Genomic DNA, 19,581 nt, shown 5'->3' on the forward strand with positions numbered 1-19,581 from the left:
AATGTCGAGAGTTATTGCATATTCTGATTCAGATATGTTAATAAACAGTCAGAGAACCTGAAGCAGAGCACAGCAATCCCAAAATCAATGAATTGGATCATTTGGATTCAGACGGTTCCTGAAGCATCCAGTTTTTGTGCTCAACAACCCTTAATAACCAGTAACCTACAAAAACCTTACAGGCAATTGGGGGGGAAAATCTAACACACAATTGAATATTAAAAAAAAAAAATCTTAATTACCAAAAATGACAATATCTTCACAGATGATTTTCATTCATGAAATTTTACGAACTTGTATCAGGTGAGTGGATTCGTCACGCCAGATTGCTTGTGTGCCACTTTGGACAAGGGTAACATGGTGTCCCTTCTCTAAATGCCCCTCATTCTGAATCATAAAAATTAACATCCACTCTATAAGACACCATTAAGGGAAAGAAGATTTATGCCAAACATGGAGATCCTTGCTAATACTCACCAATAGCAGCTTGAGGGCTTGAGAGAAGGTCTCTTCTGCATCGTCTGAAAACTCCATGTATATCGGCATAACACCGCGGTAAAGTGCCAGCCTCTGCTTAATCTTTTCCCTGCAAGAGATGAAATCATATTAATTGAAAGCTGAGAAGCCAAAATCACTCAAAATAAAGAAAGCCCCTTAAAGGGGCTACTCACTCATTGGTGAATGCAAAGATGGTGCAGCAAGGCCTATAATGGCTCAAGAGAACAGCCATTGATCCTGTTTGGGTGAAAACCATTAGAGGAGTATTGAGGGTGGTAGACATAGTTGTCGCATGAAAAGCAAAAATTTTTCCCATTTCGCTCTGTCAAAATATAAACACAAACTAGTTATATTTTCAAATAGATCAAATCTGGACATCTGTAAAATGAACCGTGCTTAAGGTAGAGGGAAAGATGACTTCCTCCTGAATTAAGCGCATACCTGATGGGAACTCAGATGATTAGGAGGACCAACACTACTCTGAACACTTGACTCGATCCTCGATGCCACAGCATGCATTACATTAACGGCTTTCAATGGGAATCTGAGGCAATTTGTAGCCATCCAAAGATACAGTATATTATAAATCGTAAAAGGAAATAAGTTAAACGTGAAGTCCATTATAATTAGGCACAGCACAATCAACCAAGCATGTTGCCCAAAGCCAGATATGAAATTTCAAAGCATGCATACATTTTCAATGGAAGTGGATTTATGGGTATTTATTTATAACTACAACATATGTAGAATGTCAATAATAACCACTTTATGTTTGCCTTTTGTATTTCACTAAATTGAAATAAGAGGTAGTGATCTATAAGCAAGCACATTTTTCCCCTTAAGAAAAAGTACATCTTAAGGGGGGAAATTGAAAATATATCAAACTTACTTTCCATGCGCAGTTTCCCCCGAAAGCATGATTGCATCGGCACCTTGTCTGACAGCAATTGCAATGTCTGAGACTTCTGCCCTTGTTGGTGTAGGATGATCGATCATGCTTTCAAGCATGTTAGTTGCGACAATCACTGGCTTTTGCATACTGTGACATCTTTTTATGATGTCCTCCTGTTTGGTTAAAAAAGCATGTATAAGATTAAACACAGTCCCATCACTTATAAGAGAAATATATTATTTCCAAAAACATTTAAGGCCACAAATGGTAGAAACAGCAGTTACATTACGCACATTTAATACGAGAACCATGTCAGAACAACGAACAGAAACAAGCTTAAGATTAGAATGCAGCACATGTCTCACACCTCAGATTCCAGGTATGCAGTTTACCCTAAATGCTACATAAGTTCTACATTTCACATTGCTTACTTGAAATCCCTAAGCAATCTAATCCATTCAAGAAACTCCTTCACCAATCTTTTATGGTGGCATCTATAAGATGTTTTCTGTTAGGAACACATTACCTGCAGTAAAGGAACTTCCTCAATTGGAAGCTCAGCTCCAAGGTCCCCACGAGCAACCATGGCCTACAGAGTAAAAGAACATTTAAGGTGGAATAGGGAAATAGGAAGAAAAGGAGAAAATCTTTACTAGGAAAATAAGCAAGAATCTCAACTCACTTTACCAATAAAGCCAGGAAGTATCTCCAAATACAAGTTCACAGAAATTCAAGACACTCTCTACGACTCTACCTAGCTTCCCACACATGTTTGTATTGAAAAATAATAAAGAAAATAAAATGACAACTGGATACTAGCCTAGAAAGCGTATGCTGTAAACATGGAGAACACCTGAGGTTGCTAAAATGTTGAATAACTGCTGCTCTAATGTTTATGATGCTAAAATGTTTACTGACTACTGGTCTAATATAATTTACTACAGCTAACCGCTTCTAGCTGACCTGGTGTTAACTTTCTTCCACTCTTTCTTATTCCCTCTAATGTATATAGGTTGTGGTGCTCTATCATCTACATGGTAGACAAAAATCATGATATTTTGTTATTTGTTCCGGAATAGAGTTCAGACTTCAGACCATTATGGAGAAACTAGGCATAAATTGAAGACTAACATAAATTAGTTTTCACTAGAGCTCAGTTGGCGCGAACAATACCATTTTTTTATTTTGCATATGTCAAAAAATTACATATATTAAGAGAATCTGAAGAGTTGAAAACTAACCCCATCCGAAGCTGAAAGTATTGATTGAAGATTTGGTATGGAATCTGCGCTTTCAATTTTTACAATCACATGTATATCGGCATTGTGACCTATAGAAGAGTTTTATGATAATCTTATTATGAAGAAAAAAGGAATAGATTTAACCCACACAGGAGCATATACCCAGAGAGTAAGCTCAGAAACATGACTAGATTTCTAGAAAAATACTTTTCAGGTAGTCTTTTAATTCACGAACCACTCTAGCATCCTTCACAAATGAGACAGCGTAGAAATCTACTTCATTGTCCACCCCAAATTTGATATCTTCCCAGTCCTTGTCTGTGGAATTGATGCATAAAAGAAAGAAGAGAACATAAATGACAAATGCACATTTAAACAATAAAAATAAACCAGGGCATGACGTGTCATTAAGAAATAAAACTGAAAAAATACCAGTAATAGAAGGAAGTGTTGCACTTTTTCCACGGACATTCAAATGACGGCGAGATTTCAGTTCTCCGCCATCAATAACTGCACATTTAACCAAGTCCTTCGCCTTTGACTTGACAGAAAGAGACATCATTCCACCTATTAAAAACATAACAGATGTAGCTCAACTTGTATTTATAGATAATCAAACCCCGTTATGCAATAATTTAATACATTCTGGCTACTCAAAGATTCAAATCATCAAAACATATTACAAATAACAGGAATCATCCGATACGGCAGATGACAAAATTCCACCTAGTCAGATAAAAAGCATAGAATCAGCAGCAACAATCCAATATTCAGTAATTTATAGAACATGACAGTTGTAGCAGTGTTTCTGCCATGCACAGTACATGGTCCACTTCAAGTCTTCAACACATGCAAAAAAAAATCGATATTTACCATCAACCAGTATCATGTCTCCAACCTCCACATCATTCACAAAATCATCATAATTTACACTGACTGTGTCTTCTGAGCTGACCCCTCTTCTAATGGTGAAATTGAATTGCTGTCCCTCTTTAAGTAAAATTGGTTGAGGTACATCCCCACTTCTAACTTCAGGACCCTGTAAAGAAAATCAGCGCATGCATCTGTTAAAATCAAAACTAAAACACAAGGTATTGAAAAGCATGACTAGATATGAAAACAAAGGAATTTATGCTTTATTTATTTATTTATTATTTTGGTGTTTAAAAGGATATAAGCAGTATGACCGGAGAAAGGGAAGCAAAGGCAATGCAGGCAGATCTCAAGTGTTTAAGCGTAAGCATTTATTTAACTTCATGGTAATCAGCATGAGCATTTATTTAGCATTAATTTACCATATTACATAAGTGAACATTTACCATCCATGTGCACGCACGCTTATTTAACCTAGTGCGCAGCTACTGCTTCTTGATTCAAAGTATCAGAAATAATTCTCTTCACCTAGTGATAGGATAATGAGAGAGAAAAAAATGTAGTTCAAAACTTTCAAATATTTTGGGCTATTTCAATGGTTCAAATGCAAAACAAAATGAAATTACATGGAAAGAGTGGAAATATAAATAGGAGAAAAGATTACCTTGGTGTCAAGCATTATAGCTATAGCCTTGTCTTTGAATTGGGCATTGTATTCTTTTACAAAATCAATGGTTTTCTGGTGTGACGCATGGTCCCCATGTGACATATTTAAACGTGCCACATTCATTCCAGCCTCAGCTAGTTTCCAAATCATTTCACGTGAGCAGGTAGAAGGACCTATGGTACATACAATTTTAGTTTTCCTATGCGCATCTGAATTTGTCCCTGTCTGCCCTACAGCATGATTTTTAGACTGCAGCTCCAACAAAGAGTTTGGATCGACCTAGTTTATTCAAGAGAATGAGACAGAGGACGCTTAGAATCTGTGTTGGGTACTGCAAAAATACATATTGAATGCTGAATATGGTTGCTGAAAGCTGTATTAAAAAAAAGGCGCCCAAATGTTCTACTCTCCATGCTTTAATGATCCCATCTAACAATGTGAGACAATATTTTTTTTTTCAGCTGAATGTGAGACAATAATCTAATATGTGTGTGTGTGAAGCCAGATGTACTGTTGGGGCCTACAAAATACCAAGATTTTCTGATCGGAGCTCAAACCATGTTGGATATGCGTCAAATAATAAGACTCAGTGCATTAAAAAGTACTCATTGAAACAATCAAATCTTTAGTATTCACACTTCTTTGAGTCTTCTCAAATACGTTTAAAAACGTCTCAAACATATCATACAATACCAAAGCTTAGGTATCAATAGTTATATTTAAATGTGAGTGTTTGTTAACATCACTAGCCCCTTAACATATCAAATTTGTCTTCATTATCCCAGTTATGAAATATGATAAACCATTATTCTTACCCAAAAAGAAAAGAAGCATTAACTAGCTGTAAATGTTCAGATAAATTTAGCATCAACGTCACCAATTGGCTAGGAACTATCACGTACCATAAGTCTATAACTAGAATATATATTGTTAATACAGTGCTACTTCTCCAAGTTGACTTTAAGAGAAGGGGTGAAAATTTTCCACACAAAGACTGGTAATTGTAAGTGTGAGAAGTTCATAAATTTTCAGATTTTTTTTTATTAGCATTTTCAGATAAAAATTGTAAGAGCTATAAAATTTCGTTAATATTATTCATATTAGATCATGGATACAAGTCTATTTGAGAGCTTAAACCACGCTAAGTATCAATCAATATCAATGTCAATCAATATTCAATCTAAAATCTGTAACAATCCACACTATTTACAAGACATCACTTCAAACTCTGCAAACAGCTAATTTGTTCTACTTCTGTAAAACAACCCCCCCTTCCAAAAAAATTTCTTTTCCTTTTCTGAATGCGCTGCTGCAATTGAGATCCCAACAATTAATTGATTGAAAGACATCGAGTGGTTGAAGCTTATAATTATCTTGTTTTTTCTCCAAATTTCCCACGATCGGCGAAAAGCAAGTTAAAGGCTTACAGCCATATGGTCAAACGATGTTATGATAAAAACTGGGTCATTCCTGGACCAATCACTAGCATCAACAAGTAAACAAATTCAATACTATGCTAATCATAAGCCTTGTTCAGGAAAAAGAACATTTATATCTTCTTCAATCAAGCAACGCCCTTGCCTCAGCCGATTAGTTGCAAAAGCGACAAATCACTGTTCAAAGTTCCCATTTTTATGTACAGGCGAAGAAGTTCCAACTTTTATACTTTTCACATCAACATGACAACGCAGACAGCGCCCAAAGCAAGCAAAGCATCATATCAAAACTCATGAACACAAATAATAAACCAAAAACAAACTTACGATGATCACAGGACCATTGGGGGACGATATTTCGCTTCTCTGGACATGCTCAACCGTCCTCATCGACGGCCCGGAAAAAACTTTCGGCGAAGACATTCCTTTGTGGGTTCAGCACGAAACACAAGGCCACTCACGTATTTTGTATGCGAGAGATCGGAAGGTCTGGTGGCATCCGATTTCAACAAAGACATCGCCTTGGACAGACTGATCGTCGCCATTGCCACAAGCCTCGAAGTGATCAGACACGACGCCGAGGCAAATGAGGCAGGAAGGGAATGTCTGCGAGAACAAAGGACGGAGAGTTCAAGGAAAGAGACAGAAAACCTGGGGCCAGAGAAGTTTCGTTAGCGACTTTTTGCACAATACGAGAGCGATGACTGCACTGTTCCACTCGCGACTCGCCGCCATTTAAACAATTTAGCTCCCCGTCATCATGTCTTAAATGTTTGAGTAATTTCCTGTCACTGTCCATTGTCCGACCGATTCCATTTTATCGTGAGTCCGCTCTTCATTTTCCCAAATGGTTTTGGTCATTATTTGGAATCAGATACTTTGTTTCTTCTCATATTTGTCTTTAATAATGAATCGTCAATGCTCTATTATGTCAATATCATAATTGGGGTGGGACGTCCATTTGACTAATGTCCAGCTAGAACGAAAAATAGCCTTCTTATTTTATTTAAAAAATAAAAATAAAACTGAAACCCTTTGCTTAGGCTAACAATTCTATTCACTGAAGCTTTATTGGTTATCTCTTTTTATTTGAGAAAGAGAAATGTGTATTTAATAAGAAAGATATAGAAATAATTAAAAATAAAAATAATTAATAATCTTATGTGTTAATTAGAAATATTTACATTACACCATTTTGTTTCTATTTATAAGTTATTTGTAGGGAAAAAATTTGTTCTTAAATATAAGTTACTTGTACGTTTAATTACCTAACTTTTTCTAATTTTATCCTTGTTGACTTAATAAATGAAGAGAAAAATAAAATAAATAAGTGAAAAAAAAATATAAAACATTTTTAATACTCTATCTTTAATAAGGTCAAATGTAAAAAAAAAATTAATTTAATGTATTTTTTTGTTTGCAGGCTTGGGATATAAATGACTTATAAATAGAAACATAGTGTTATTGTAAAATTGGATATTTTTATACTTTTTAATACATCATAGGTCTTTTTGGAAGAAGAAAAAAGAATGTAATCTACCTCAAGTTGGAGAGGATGAATTTAGATTTCTTTCATTCATACACAAATTAATAATCAAAATCTCAATCACGTATAGAGGATGAAACGATTTGGATGTGGTACATTGATTATATTTATTTGAACTAAAAAAGAAATATTCATATTTATATAAACAGTGAATAATTCATTTTGATATTGACCAAACTTATTGATTATTGATTATTGATTAAATTGGCAAAAGTAACATACGTGACAGTTATATTAAAAATAAAAAATTCTGAATCCATGCATCTCTTAAAATTCATAATGAATCAAATTAAAGTGTGAAAGAGTATCTTCATCTTAAAATATTTTCTCAGGAATACTAGATCCTAAAATATCAAGAGATACAATGTCACACTTAAAATATTAGGAAAGGAGACAATGTTACATATGATATTTTGGTTGATTGGAAAAATTATACAAAAAAATACCCAAGAATTAAAATAATCAACAATAAGAAAATTAATATATTGGCAAAAAATTAATATAAATAAAGCTCTAAAAATTATAAATAAATAACAAGGAAGTAATGTTATTTTTTATTCTTATAAAATACTCCTCTCACCCTACATATAAGGTATGGAGAAAAAGAGTTTGAGTTCTTTCTCTTATTTGCAAGTCACATCATTAAACTTTTAATTAGAATTTACTATTTTGTTATTCATTTATTATATATATTATTTTTAAAAGCATATATATATGAAATTAGGATAAAATTAAAAAAAATAAATTTTAAGATAGATTTAATAAAGTTTAAGATTTTTGCTAATAAAATATACTCAAAGTCACTTGTAAATAAAATTAAAAGGAGTACTACTTTTACTACCTATTCAGTGATTATCAAATTACAAAACATTGACAACAACACTGGTAAATAATTAAATTATCACACTTTTCTGTGAACAAATTCAGGAAAGCATTTATTAGGCATATATAGCAGGCTCCTTAAAACTTTCATTTTATTTATAGAAATTTTATAATTCTTCATTAACATCTGACCATTAATCAGTATAATTAAGAAAGAGATTATCTTTATTGTTATTAATAAGAACACAATTTTTTTACTCTAATGAAAATGTTAAAATTAGAAAATAATTAAAATTTGAAATTTGAAAGATATTTGTATAGAATGTATTAAATAAATTCTTATTCAAAATACATTCAAATAAAAACGAGAGGTGATTTGTTTCTTTCCTGAAGCTGCGACGCGCAAATTCTTTGCCGCCTCCGCACGAATATTGCACGTGCCGTCCTGCGCTCCGGCCTTTCGGGAGCAAAGCATCCGCGCAATTGACCATTGACTTTTTTTTTCCTTTTGGCCCAAGCAATTGACCACTGACCATGTATCAGAAATTTTTTCATCATTTTTTAAAAACATTTTTCCATCGTTCACCAAAGCTTTTTTTTTTTGGGTCAAAGTTCACCAAAGAGTTTATTCAGTGACCTTAGTTTAATAAAAATTTAAAGGAGCTGTTTAGTGTGGTTAAACAGAGAGTCCTGATCACACCACATCATAAACTAAAAATGACAATTTTTTAAAAAACTAAATAATGATATAGGTAACTCATCCTCTTTAATATTTAACTGAATTTAGAGAGAAATTAAGGAAAATACTTACATTGAATTTTTTATATCTACAAGTTGAAATCTCCAATCATACATGGTCATTGTGCTGTTTTTTATATTTTAAAAATAAGATAGATGACCATGTCTCATTGAAAAATTTAACATAGTGAATATAAACAACTTGACTTAAGTATTGCCTATAAACTGGAGTTACATGTACTAATTTCTTTTCAGGAAAATACCACAGATATTTTATTACATATTTATTAAAGAGATTTTTGTAATATTTGATACATAAAAATATTTTTTTTAAAAATGAGAAAGGTATTTATTAAATTTTCTTTCTAGTTATATATATATATATATATCTCTCTCTCTCTCAATAAAGCAACTTTTTTGGTTAACAAAAAATTTCAGCTAGTTGGGTCTTGAAGATTTATTAAGATCAGGATATGTGTCTAAGCTTAAAAAACACTTATATAAGTACCTACAGATTGTTTACTAACAAAGTCCTTACATTAGTAGTGAAATTCAAACTCACAACTTTATGAATTATAAGACTTCTTGCCAACTATATGAACTCTTGCTGAAAAAAAAAGGCACTTTTTAACAAATCAAACATTGTAGCCTTTTATTTAAAATAAAATAAGATGTCTCAACCTCGCATATTTCTATTCCAAGACCCATCTTTCCACTTCACCAAACACAACCTAAGCCTTTAATACATCAAATTGTGAATTGCTACAGATTCATTGTAAATATAAAGAGACAACATGTACATCAAAATTTAGAGTTGAAAATTTCTAAAAACTACTTGTAAATTGTCAAATACTACCTCTAGTCTTTAATATAAGAGCTAGTTAACTAATTTGAGTAGATTAATAAAATTTGTTAAATTAATTATTTGTAATAAATTGGTGTTGTCTTTTCTAAAATATTCTTACTAATTATGTGTATCAGTTAGAAGTAGAACTATCATTTAATGAAATCTTTAGCATGTACAACTACTATAAAGACTACTTTAAAAATAATGGATAAATATGAGAAATAAGATGGATCATGGTCTTATATTTAGAATCAAATTAAAAGTCAAAATAACTCTTATACTACCTCTAATTCTTAATATAAGAGTTAGTTAACTAATTTGAATATATTACAAAAATTAGTTAAATTATTTATTTGTAATAAATAGATATTTTCTTTTCTGAAATATTCTTACTAATAAAATATATTTGTTAAAACTACCATTACTACAAAAACTATCTTTAAAATAAATAAATAAATATAAAAAAAATAAATTAAAGTATTATATTTAAAATCAAAATAAAAATTAAATTTTTATATTAATAATCGGAGGTAAGCTACTATTAGCCGTAGAATGCTGAATGTCATTTGTTGTAAATGGGCGATGTTATCATGTTAGACTGATAAGTGGTTAAATATGCAAGCTCAAAGTGCGTCACGGTCTTCCGCATGACTTGACAGTTGGCCCATTTCATGAGTCAACTAATATTGTCCTTCATTTACTTTTGATTTTAATTTAATAATTTCTAACTAATGTTTAAGAACTTACAAGTAAAACCCACATATATTCATGTTCCTTGAGATCGGTTTTTGTTATTGTTCACAAATAAAAATAAAAACCAAATAAGATACTGTACTTTTAAAAAAAAAAAGTAAAGATGACAGAAACCTGCAGTTTTGATAAAACACTTTGTTATCTAGATTTGTGCATGTTAAATATTGTCTGGGCTAATCTAACCAAAAAAACAGGGAAAGAAAATAGTGCCTATTTGATTAGTGTTGGACAAACCTTTTTAAAATTGATTTTGATTGAGAGTAAGTTTGGTTAATCATAATTTCTATATATTTTTTATTAAAATTTAGTTTTGATTGAGTCGAATTTGTTTGGATATTTCACTAGCATTTTTAATTTTACTACCTCAATTATTACATACTCATCATCCACGCCATTATTTGCTCATGCATCCATAATTTAATGGTCCATTAAAAATTTGGCGCCATTGAAGTCATCATCGTTAAATTATTAAATATTTATATTTAAGGATCCAAATTAAGAATTCAATTAGGTAAGGAATTAATTGAAATATTTCATACGCTGAACAAAACTGAAAAAAATTAATCTTATTTCTTTTCCCACGAAAAGAAGTAATTTTATTAGTGGTGGCAAAAAAAATTATTAGAAAGAAATTCAAGAACAACCTTTGTATGATACCCCAGTGGTTTAATATATGGATCCCTTCTTGAGTACAATTGGGCCTAAGGGTAAGAGTGTTTTAAAATCTTGGGCCAGGCTTTGTATGTGTCCCGAATACAATTTTTCCCTTTAAAAAAATTCCGAACCCTAAATTTGCTGGTGAAAAACCCTAGGCTGTATCTATAAATTAAATTGCCGAGAACATGCCGCTCTGTGCGTAATCGCTGGGAATGAAAGGCTCCTCTAGCGGTGACTCTGTTGTAGATTTACGCATTTCTGGCGGATTGTTTCATAACAGAAGAGAAAAAAATTGAGTTTCTGATGAAGCAACCATGCCAGATGCGGATCTGACGAGGTGTCGTCGCTGATGGCGTATCGATTCACTAATAAGCCCTGAGCTCAATGTTTTCCTTGGAATTGGTTTGATTATCTAGGTTTGATTGTGTGGGAATAGCGAAGTGATGATAGCAATTCATTAGTCTGTCAATCCACTGATATTAGTGTGATGTTACAATGAATCCCGACAGGTTCTGATCGCTACATCTGTTCCCTCCTGGATTTTCTTGTTTTCATCGTCTGTCCCCCCCCCCCCCGGGTGGTGGGGATATCAGATTATCACGTTTAGGTTCTTCTTAGGGAGACGCAGTGTTCTGTTATTGAGGATTAAACCCTCTCATGATTTGTTTTTAGTAATTTAAAATGGAAAGAAGTTACGGGCGCGTGATGAATCTCAACTTAACAAATGGGTAATTTGCGTCTGAATAACCATTGATGCTATTTCACCTTGGAGACCTGATGCTCGTAACTCAATAGCATTCCTTGCTTCTTTTCACTGCTTATATTGATACATTTTTTTGTTTGTTTTCTTTAATAATGCATGAATTCCGTTGGATAGTGTTCTGATTCTTTCTTTCTGCTGAGACATGTCCTGTTTCCAAACTAGGATCCAGTGTTGATGGGCATGGTGGATTTTGCTGCCTCTTAGAGTAGCCACATGAATTTGATTTTGAGATTTCATTGGTGGTTTAGTTATGAGGCACACATGAACCGGGTCCGAATCATCCGTTTTGGATGTTTGGACCCTTTAGAGGCCTTTTGAAGGGGCTCTGTTTTTCTCTCCTCAGATGCCCCTCAAGCAGCCTTTAACATTCTACTCATAATCTATCTGTATAATAAATGCATAAAAAAATAGAACTCATTCTATTTCTAATGTAAAATTGCATTCTATGGCATGAGTTATTATCTGAATGCATGAAAATAAAATCTTGTGTACGGTGAATTTTGTAATTCTGTGATGATATCGCCTTCGAATTACCAGAAGGTGAAACGCTGGCACCTCTCTGGTTCAGACAAAGGCGCATATTAACCCGAATCAGTTTGAGGGTAGGGAACGCTACTTCTACTGTTCCATACCTAGATAGCTTCGGAAATGGTCTAATTATTTAGTCTGACCATTTATTATTCGGGAAAATATTTTTATCAGTGAATTTCAGTTATTTATTTTTTTCTTTTTCATTGACATTACAAGGTAAGTGACTATGGTTAGTCAATCAACGAATGTGATAGAAAATTTTTAGAAATGGCAATGGTTGCAACACTGAAGAGATGATCAGTTAAGAATATAAAGACCTAAGAAAATCCGAGTAGTGTATAGCTTAGAAAACATTTCAGGGCTCAGGCCTTATACCCACAAGACTTTAAAATTTGGGTACCCGACAACTTAGATTGGACCAATCGACAATCAAGTCAGGAGGATTAAAGGATTTGTTCATGACCAACACCTAGAATGCTCCGGTCAATTTTCTCATTGCCAAACTCGTTATCTTTCGAGGATTTTGCTTGACATGGCCTAGAAAGTTGTTGAAATCGCGATGATTCAATCCTCAATGTTTGAATTACATGAAGCTAACGACAAACATCAAGAGAGCATTGATATGCAAAATATCTGCCCAGAAGGCGCATCAAAGCAGCTGAACATGGGAATAACTTCCAAACAAAAAGGAAAGGGTAGCAACTATGCACACGTTGAATATGGCTTGTGATGTTCAAAATTTTGCTGAAAGCAAGGCGATCTAAACAACTCAATTGAAAAAAAAAAAAAAAAAAAACTCTAACACCGATAATTTGATGTCCTCCTTTTATTGCTTTGACAATTACTGAAGCAGGCAACTCGAGGGATTGTCGGAATTATTTTGAATCTGGCACCCTCCTGTCTTCACCAAAGAAATATCACACCTTGGTCTAAGTGATCATTGCTGTATCTGAAGAGTGGTCTTCTTCATAAGATGTTTGCGCTAGAAATACTGGGCGTGAAGCAATATTTCGCTCAAAAAAGGTGAAGTGTCTATGCTTGGTTCGGATATATCACAAGTCCCCAACTTCATCAAGGAACACTCCTGGGTATACGGCTGCACTAGTGAAATTTAAAGCCCTTTGGAGTTTACGATGGTCAAACACTTCAACTTCAACAGTGAAGATAGAACTAACTGGTCGATGGTCTGAGAGCTTTATTTCTGCACGCTGGTATGAAAGTTGCCGTATTCCTCTACCTCGCCACAATATACGATCACACCTGCATTGTGCTATCTAACAGTTACTTTTCCCAACCCATATCCAGCCCGTTGCATAACTAAATGGATTCTCTATAGTTATAACAATAAGTGCAAATGACATGTGTGAAGTTGGGTAAAAAAGCTCAATGAGAGACTAGTATTTGCTCATACCAAGCTGGGGATCTCTTCTTCCCTTTTGGGTTCTCACCGACATATTTATCAGAATTTATCTCATATTTGTAAGTGGGCGGGAAGTTTACCAATCCCTCTTTCCATCCATCGAATACATGCCCCCTTCGCAGTTCTTTGCTCAGCTGCAGATAGACCAAGCAATTAGAAAATTCCGTACGATGACTTCTAACCCTTCAGAAAATAGGATATAAGTTGGTAGAATCGCCAAATTTGGACATAAAAAGCATTTACACAAGACAAACATCACTAGTTCTGGCCTGGTATTGTTCTGTCCTAGCCCAACCAGCCACCATGCTTGGCTGCTTGCCCTGGCCCCTGGGTAAGAACGGCAGGACAGGTATGATGCCCGGCCCTGGTATTAGTGGTTAGTTCTCCAATCGGTCTCCAAGACACTGGTATTCCAGTTATTTTGCAGAACCTGCGGTTTTTGACCAGGGACTCGATTTTTGAAGACATTGATTTGAGAAATTACTCTATTGCGTCGCTTGGGTTTGCCGACTATGGGAGAAGAGACCAGGAAAATTTTTCCTCCGCGGAGTAGAGATGAAAGTAGGACTTTATCGGAACATTGGGAACGTCTCACTCAGTCAGGACTTGTGAATATTGTAACTTACGTAGATTTTATTATATATGTTAATATATTGGGATGGGGGCTTTGTGCTAGTATTGTTAAATTTATCATTTATACCAAACCTTTATCACATAATTTCTTGAGGATGTCTGTGTAGCTGTAATTCCTTAAAAAGTTTACTCCGTATATGTATACATATATCTGTGCATTCATTTCTCGATATTACAAAAAAGAAAATAATAATAATAATAGTGAGAATTTTGTTCTTTTAATGCGAGGGAGCAATACGAAACTATTATGTGAAAAAAGGACAGGCACTCATTAGAATGGCAGATCTAGCTTCAACGGTGTAGTCGACAAAAATGGACATGTCATGTTATCCCTCCCATTCGAGCTTGATACGCAGAACTTTTTCTAAATCTAATTCAAATCATGTTACAAGTATGTGAAGAATATAAGTTCAATCGCAAGAAAATTAGCCTTCTTCAGCTTTAAACTATACCATAGGTATGTATATATTTTTATTAGCATACAAATTTTTAAGGTGAGAAGTGATTAAGATCTTGGTCGAGAGAAGCCTTAGTGCAATCATGTGCACATTTCTCATATTATGCAGAGTCGAAGTTTCATGTGTCTCACCTGATCATTAAGCAGCAATTCATCCCATTTCTTTAGGGCCACCAGCTTTCTTGCCTCCTCATCCCACAGATTGATTCGATAATTTAAATCCCCGAACCAGAAAATTTGACTGTGAGAGGGGGAACAAGAATTCAAATGAGACATTTTGAGCTAGATGTACTTTCTTCTGATAAATTCAGTTATAAACCTGCTCAACAGGATTTGCCTTAATACACTAGATTCTAAAAGGGCATTCATATTATGATAGTAAACTTTTCACGCTTCTCAGTTCTCATCCAAAAAAAAAAGATCATGCTAAACGACAGCGAACACCCGCTTGGGCCACATAAATTGTGGATGAATAAGATGCACTTTGCATGAATTCATAATTTGAAGGAAAAGGATTCAAAACAAAATGCTTACTCGTGAGATGAGATTGTTTGTGGTTGATCTGTATCTAAGACAGATGAGAAGCGGGTACGTCTTAGGATTTCATGAACATCGGAGTTTCGCCTGTGTTCAGCCCCATCCTTTTGCCCAGAAGTCAGGTGGGAGCAAACAAAGCACAATCGTGATTGATAGAGAGACAAACTAACTGAAACAGAGCCCTGGACCATCATAATTTAACTTCTTATCGCATTAACCCAATTCAGAATAAGGAAGTTCTAAGGCACTTGATTTCATTCATTTAATAAATACAACAGATTTTCATTTACACTTGACTTGAAATGCATTTAATATTCATTTTTTCCCCAAAAGATGCCATAGTTTAAATTTCTTAAATGGGCTGCAAGTGAAAGCGAGTAAAGAGACACACACAAAAAGCAAAACACAGTAGAAAGTGATGCCTGCTTTTCTTGTCTATCTTTCTCCACTTCACGTGAAACTACATCAGGGAATTCAAATTGGTCATACTCTGGTGAAGAGTTTGAGTCTTGGAGTAATGCATACCTTGTTTCCCATGTAGCCCATAAAGCCAACTCCAACAGGAAAAACTTTCAAATTATTAACGTGCTTTCTTAAACAACTCTGCACCCAAACTGATATATAAATCCCCACCATCTGCTTGCTGACTATCCTAACATACTTAAGACGTGGGGATTTCATCGTGTCGACTCCATTATCCTCTTTTTTCCTTGGCAATTCATTAAGAATGTCATTTTCCTCGTGGAAAAACGAGTCGCAGACATTAGATAGGGAATCGACTACTTCAGGCTCATTCCACATCGAACAAAGCTTTCCAGAACTGCGGCGTGAACACTCCATTCCATTGCCATGCACTAAAGCATCCTCTGCCTCGTTAAATCCGGTTCGTCCTGAGCTGCTTAGTACTTTTTGCAGTTTTGAATCCACATTAACAGCTACTGGGGAGAATCCGTCTAATGGACGTTCAGGCCAATCAAATTTAGCCTGATGATCAACGCCATATACTCTCTGTAACTGAAAATTCTGGTCTTTGTCAAATACTTCTTTCAGTTCTTGTTGTTCCAGCCCAGAACTGTCAACAGTTCCTGCATGCGTATTCATCATGTCTAATGCACGATCATGCATATTCTCAGCGAGAACATTAGCAGCAATGCAAGTTTTTTGTACTGGGGAAGAAGGAGCACTGAGGCATTTGTATTTGCTTTCTGGTTCTGAATATTTGTTTAAAGTTCTTCTAATAACTGTCTCCCATTTTAAGATGGGTGTGTTATCTTCCGCTCCCAGAACATTTCCTGCATTCAATGGGACAACTTCCTGGAAACTGTCAAAATATAAATATCCTCAGAAGAAGAATTTCACAACCACATTAGAGATGTAGAATCCTAACATTGTAGTAACTGCAACTAAGGCTGTCTAGAAACAACTTAATCTATCAGGCTCAATGTGCGGAAGGTTAGATGTGTGGAAATGGAACTTAGGACCATATAACTCTGTTCTGACGTGAATAGACACATTTCATGGATTGATTAGCTAGCAACGCAGAGTAATACAAAAATGGATAAGATAAAGAAAAGAAAGAAACGCGAAGTTGCACTTAGTCAAGTTAACCAAAAGGAAAATCCAACAACTCCATTATCAGCAGGATCGTGAGAGAAAAGCTCTATATAACCTCTCGATGGAGATGACAAGTAACCTATATACCATTTCAAAATTTTGCAGCACGCAGTTATCATTGACGTACAAATTCAGTGCTGATGAAGAATTAAGTTGATGGGATTTTCAAGGGGATTTAATTTTGGCAAACAAAACATTAACATAGCAGAGATAATGAAGGGTGAAGCAACTTGCGAAACTAGTTACCCGAGAATGTAAATATCTGCTGGTTCTTTGGTATAAAGCCAGTCATCAATCTCCAGATCCTCCTCTGGAAGTCTTCCGGCAACATTCCAAGTGCCAATTGCAAACCTGCAAGATGTGGTTCGTTGGTTTTATCACTTAACTAGTGCCTCTGGTTTGACATGGTAATATAACCACATGACTTGCATACCTTACTTCCTTTGTGTTTATGTACTGAACCCGCAAAGTCTCTGATTTTCCTCTTCTGCGTCTCCGTTTATTGCCCTTGCAATTTATAGCTGAAATCAGAACCTAGTTAGATTATAACACTCTGAATTCATCAGGAGTCATAAACAAACATTCAATCTCTTGAAGTTCACAAAATTAATCACACAGGTTATACCTATCGAGTCATACAAGTTCGTACACATTGCTTTTTTCGATTATTGTAAAAAACTAATCTTTCGTTATATTGCCCGGGGACTCCTTTTCCCTTTATATAATATTTAATGGAAAGATCAAATTCTTATGTATAAGTTGACCAATTTTGACTCTTGATAAAAGTACAGTTTCTCAATGTCTACCAGAAGATACAGTGTTCTACAAACTGAGTTATGCAAGCTGCGATGGGCTGCCATCTTTAGATGCTTGAAACATAACAAGCTACCATTATAATTATAACTATAAATAATGCAAATAATATTATAACTAGAGACTCCAGAGTAAGCAATGCGAGGAGATAAGAGCAAAGAGCCCGTAGGCAGGCAGCACGCAGTTTGAAACTTGAAATGAGTGAAATTAGTATTTCTTATTTCTCTCCTAAAGGGAAAAGGAGCCAGAGGAATCGGATGTTGCCTGATGTTTGATTTTGACTAGGGAGTATGAATTGAGTCTCTTGCATTCTATGTGGAATGTCTTCTCGCACACTCATTCTTGAGTCCTTAGGAGAGAAAGCTGGACGAAATTCCACAGAAACAAAGAAGGGCAAAATATAAGAACACGATCAGATCCCTTGGCCAAAAATGTAGAGCAGAACTCAGAGCTCACCATCATCTTCACTCTCTGCTTCATTGTCCAATTCATCTTCACTAAATTCGTACACCTTGGGCTTTATATTTAACCATTTCTTCATCACAATGGAAGGCCAAAATGCCTGCCATGAAAATAAACTAGCAAGTTTCAAGCGGCATAGGGTTCATACCATGCAAAGGCAAGTCTCGAAGTATATTGAAGCTTACCTCCGAGCGTTTTCCTCGCTTTGTTTTCATGGCGTAAGGTCAGAAGATTCCCACAGAACTCGAAAAAGGCTATGTGCAGTGCGGGACTCTGAAAGCAAGAGCCCCAACATGGAAGAAACCCATGACGTTAAAATAAGAGGTTTTCTTATCTGACTATAACACAAAGAAAATGGAGTTATTTGAACGCTCAAATAGAAGGATCATCCGTATCAGGACCAACAAGGTAGGACAGAGAATTTGTGTCCGTATTCGAAAGACATCTAGGACTGCAACTGGTCCAAGAAAGCGGATACTATTGGTCCTCACTCACAATTTTTATGATAGTAAACCACAACACATTATATATTTTATTGAAATTTCGAGTACCATCGACACCATATGTCATTTTCACGAGAACGCTTGAAATAGCAATTTCTGAAAGATAAGTCATCCCGAGAGTTTCGATATGTTTATGCTATTACCATTCACTGCCGACTCAATTAAGCAACTAGATAATAATAAAAATAAGGTTAAAATATACATTTTCTCTTTTAATTTTATATAATATTTTAATTTGATGCTTTAATCTTAAGAAGTATACTTTTCATCTTTTAATTCTAAAATTTTTTTTAAAATATAATGACATTAAGATCTTAAATATTGATAAAATATTCTCAAATACTAACATATTAAATTTAGTTTTCAAGAGATACATGATTGTTATAAAAAATTATCATTACAACGTAATGATTTTAGATTTAAAGAGTCAAATGTAAACTTTTTAAAGTTAAAAGACCAAATTAAAATCCTGTACAGGATTAAAGAACCAAATATATATTTTAGTTTAAAAATAAACCCGAAACTTGCATAAATACCAAATGCAGTACAATAATACCGGAAAATGAGCCTTGAGAATCAGAGGCAGATGCATCGACAGACACCGAAACTGATGAGACTAGCAACGAAAATGCAAGAAAATTAGATAACCAAACGTAGAATATTGCGTGCAGTCATATCCGAGACCGACCGCACAAGTAAGGAACGGCCTCTTTTGATCAAAACAAGAGTTGGCATTTGACTCTAACAAGTAGTGTGGCGCCCATACGATGTACGAGATGTCTTTATTTATTTATTTTTGGGTACATAATAAATGTGAACATTTAGAGTCAAATTTTAATATACGTATAATCAATAAGCAATAAAAAAGAATAAAAATC

At 34.6% G+C, this 19,581-nt stretch overlaps 2 protein-coding genes and 4 non-coding genes across 9 annotated transcripts; 4 read left to right on the top strand and 2 right to left on the bottom strand.

Moving 5' to 3' along the window:
• Window positions 1–74: 74 nt before the first annotated feature.
• Window positions 75–6,321, bottom strand: LOC114730003 (pyruvate kinase isozyme G, chloroplastic). Of its 3 annotated transcripts, none has more exons than XM_028917021.1 (12): window positions 5,935–6,321; window positions 4,169–4,450; window positions 3,505–3,670; window positions 3,064–3,198; window positions 2,839–2,949; window positions 2,632–2,720; window positions 1,917–1,979; window positions 1,388–1,563; window positions 940–1,042; window positions 672–820; window positions 478–586; window positions 75–387 (listed from the first exon to the last, which is right to left on the bottom strand). In XM_028917021.1, the coding sequence occupies exons 1-12, from the start codon at window positions 6,028–6,030 to the stop codon at window positions 277–279; spliced, it is 1,590 nt and encodes a 529-aa protein (XP_028772854.1). In that variant the 5' UTR covers window positions 6,031–6,321; the 3' UTR covers window positions 75–276. The 3 variants fall into 3 exon arrangements, with proteins under 3 accessions (XP_028772854.1, XP_028772856.1, XP_028772855.1); XM_028917023.1 differs by lacking the exon at window positions 5,935–6,321 and adding an exon at window positions 3,951–4,032 and having other exon boundaries at window positions 4,169–4,244; XM_028917022.1 differs by lacking the exon at window positions 2,632–2,720 and having other exon boundaries at window positions 2,867–2,949.
• Window positions 6,322–11,405: 5,084 nt separating this feature from the next.
• On the top strand, window positions 11,406–11,490 carry LOC114730014 (small nucleolar RNA snoR14). The gene has a single exon (XR_003738802.1). It is a non-coding gene; the product is annotated as a small nucleolar RNA snoR14 (small nucleolar RNA).
• A 173-nt stretch (window positions 11,491–11,663) lies between these two features.
• On the top strand, window positions 11,664–11,756 carry LOC114730012 (small nucleolar RNA Z101). The gene has a single exon (XR_003738800.1). It is a non-coding gene; the product is annotated as a small nucleolar RNA Z101 (small nucleolar RNA).
• Window positions 11,757–11,970: 214 nt separating this feature from the next.
• LOC114730013 (small nucleolar RNA U19) lies at window positions 11,971–12,103 on the top strand. The gene has a single exon (XR_003738801.1). It is a non-coding gene; the product is annotated as a small nucleolar RNA U19 (small nucleolar RNA).
• A 148-nt stretch (window positions 12,104–12,251) lies between these two features.
• On the top strand, window positions 12,252–12,385 carry LOC114730016 (small nucleolar RNA snoR138). Its single transcript, XR_003738803.1, has one exon. It is a non-coding gene; the product is annotated as a small nucleolar RNA snoR138 (small nucleolar RNA).
• Window positions 12,386–12,809: 424 nt separating this feature from the next.
• Window positions 12,810–18,544, bottom strand: LOC114730002 (type I inositol polyphosphate 5-phosphatase 2-like). Of its 2 annotated transcripts, XM_028917019.1 has the most exons (10): window positions 18,386–18,543; window positions 18,195–18,300; window positions 18,003–18,101; window positions 17,359–17,446; window positions 17,172–17,276; window positions 15,837–16,632; window positions 15,309–15,493; window positions 14,907–15,015; window positions 13,676–13,818; window positions 12,810–13,524 (listed from the first exon to the last, which is right to left on the bottom strand). In XM_028917019.1, the coding sequence occupies exons 1-10, from the start codon at window positions 18,413–18,415 to the stop codon at window positions 13,317–13,319; spliced, it is 1,869 nt and encodes a 622-aa protein (XP_028772852.1). In that variant the 5' UTR covers window positions 18,416–18,543; the 3' UTR covers window positions 12,810–13,316. The 2 variants fall into 2 exon arrangements, with proteins under 2 accessions (XP_028772852.1, XP_028772853.1); XM_028917020.1 differs by lacking the exon at window positions 18,003–18,101 and having other exon boundaries at window positions 18,386–18,544.
• Between the last annotated feature and the right edge of the window lie 1,037 nt (window positions 18,545–19,581).

The sequence above is a fragment of the Neltuma alba genome, unplaced genomic scaffold (genome assembly GCF_004799145.2).
Source record: "Neltuma alba isolate B1F8T4 unplaced genomic scaffold, ASM479914v2 tig00012697_pilon, whole genome shotgun sequence".
In the NCBI taxonomy this organism is placed as follows: Eukaryota; Viridiplantae; Streptophyta; class Magnoliopsida; order Fabales; family Fabaceae; genus Neltuma; species Neltuma alba.

Bases quoted from the DNA above. Each gene is read 5' to 3' on its own strand.
- LOC114730003 (XM_028917021.1), bottom strand. From the start codon at position 6,030: ATGTCTTCGCCGAAAGTTTTTTCCGGGCCGTCGATGAGGACGGTTGAG. The intron at 4,451-5,934 runs GTAAGTTTGTTT...TGAATAAACTAG, and splicing joins CCAATGGTCCTGTGATCATC to GTCGATCCAAACTCTTTGTT. The intron at 2,950-3,063 runs GTATTTTTTCAG...TCAATTCCACAG, and splicing joins AACACTTCCTTCTATTACTG to ACAAGGACTGGGAAGATATC.
- LOC114730002 (XM_028917019.1), bottom strand. From the start codon at position 18,415: ATGAAAACAAAGCGAGGAAAACGCTCGGAG. The intron at 17,277-17,358 runs GTATGCAAGTCA...CACATCTTGCAG, and splicing joins ATAAACACAAAGGAAGTAAG to GTTTGCAATTGGCACTTGGA. The intron at 15,016-15,308 runs GTAAGCATTTTG...CCCCTCTCACAG, and splicing joins CAAACAATCTCATCTCACGA to TCAAATTTTCTGGTTCGGGG.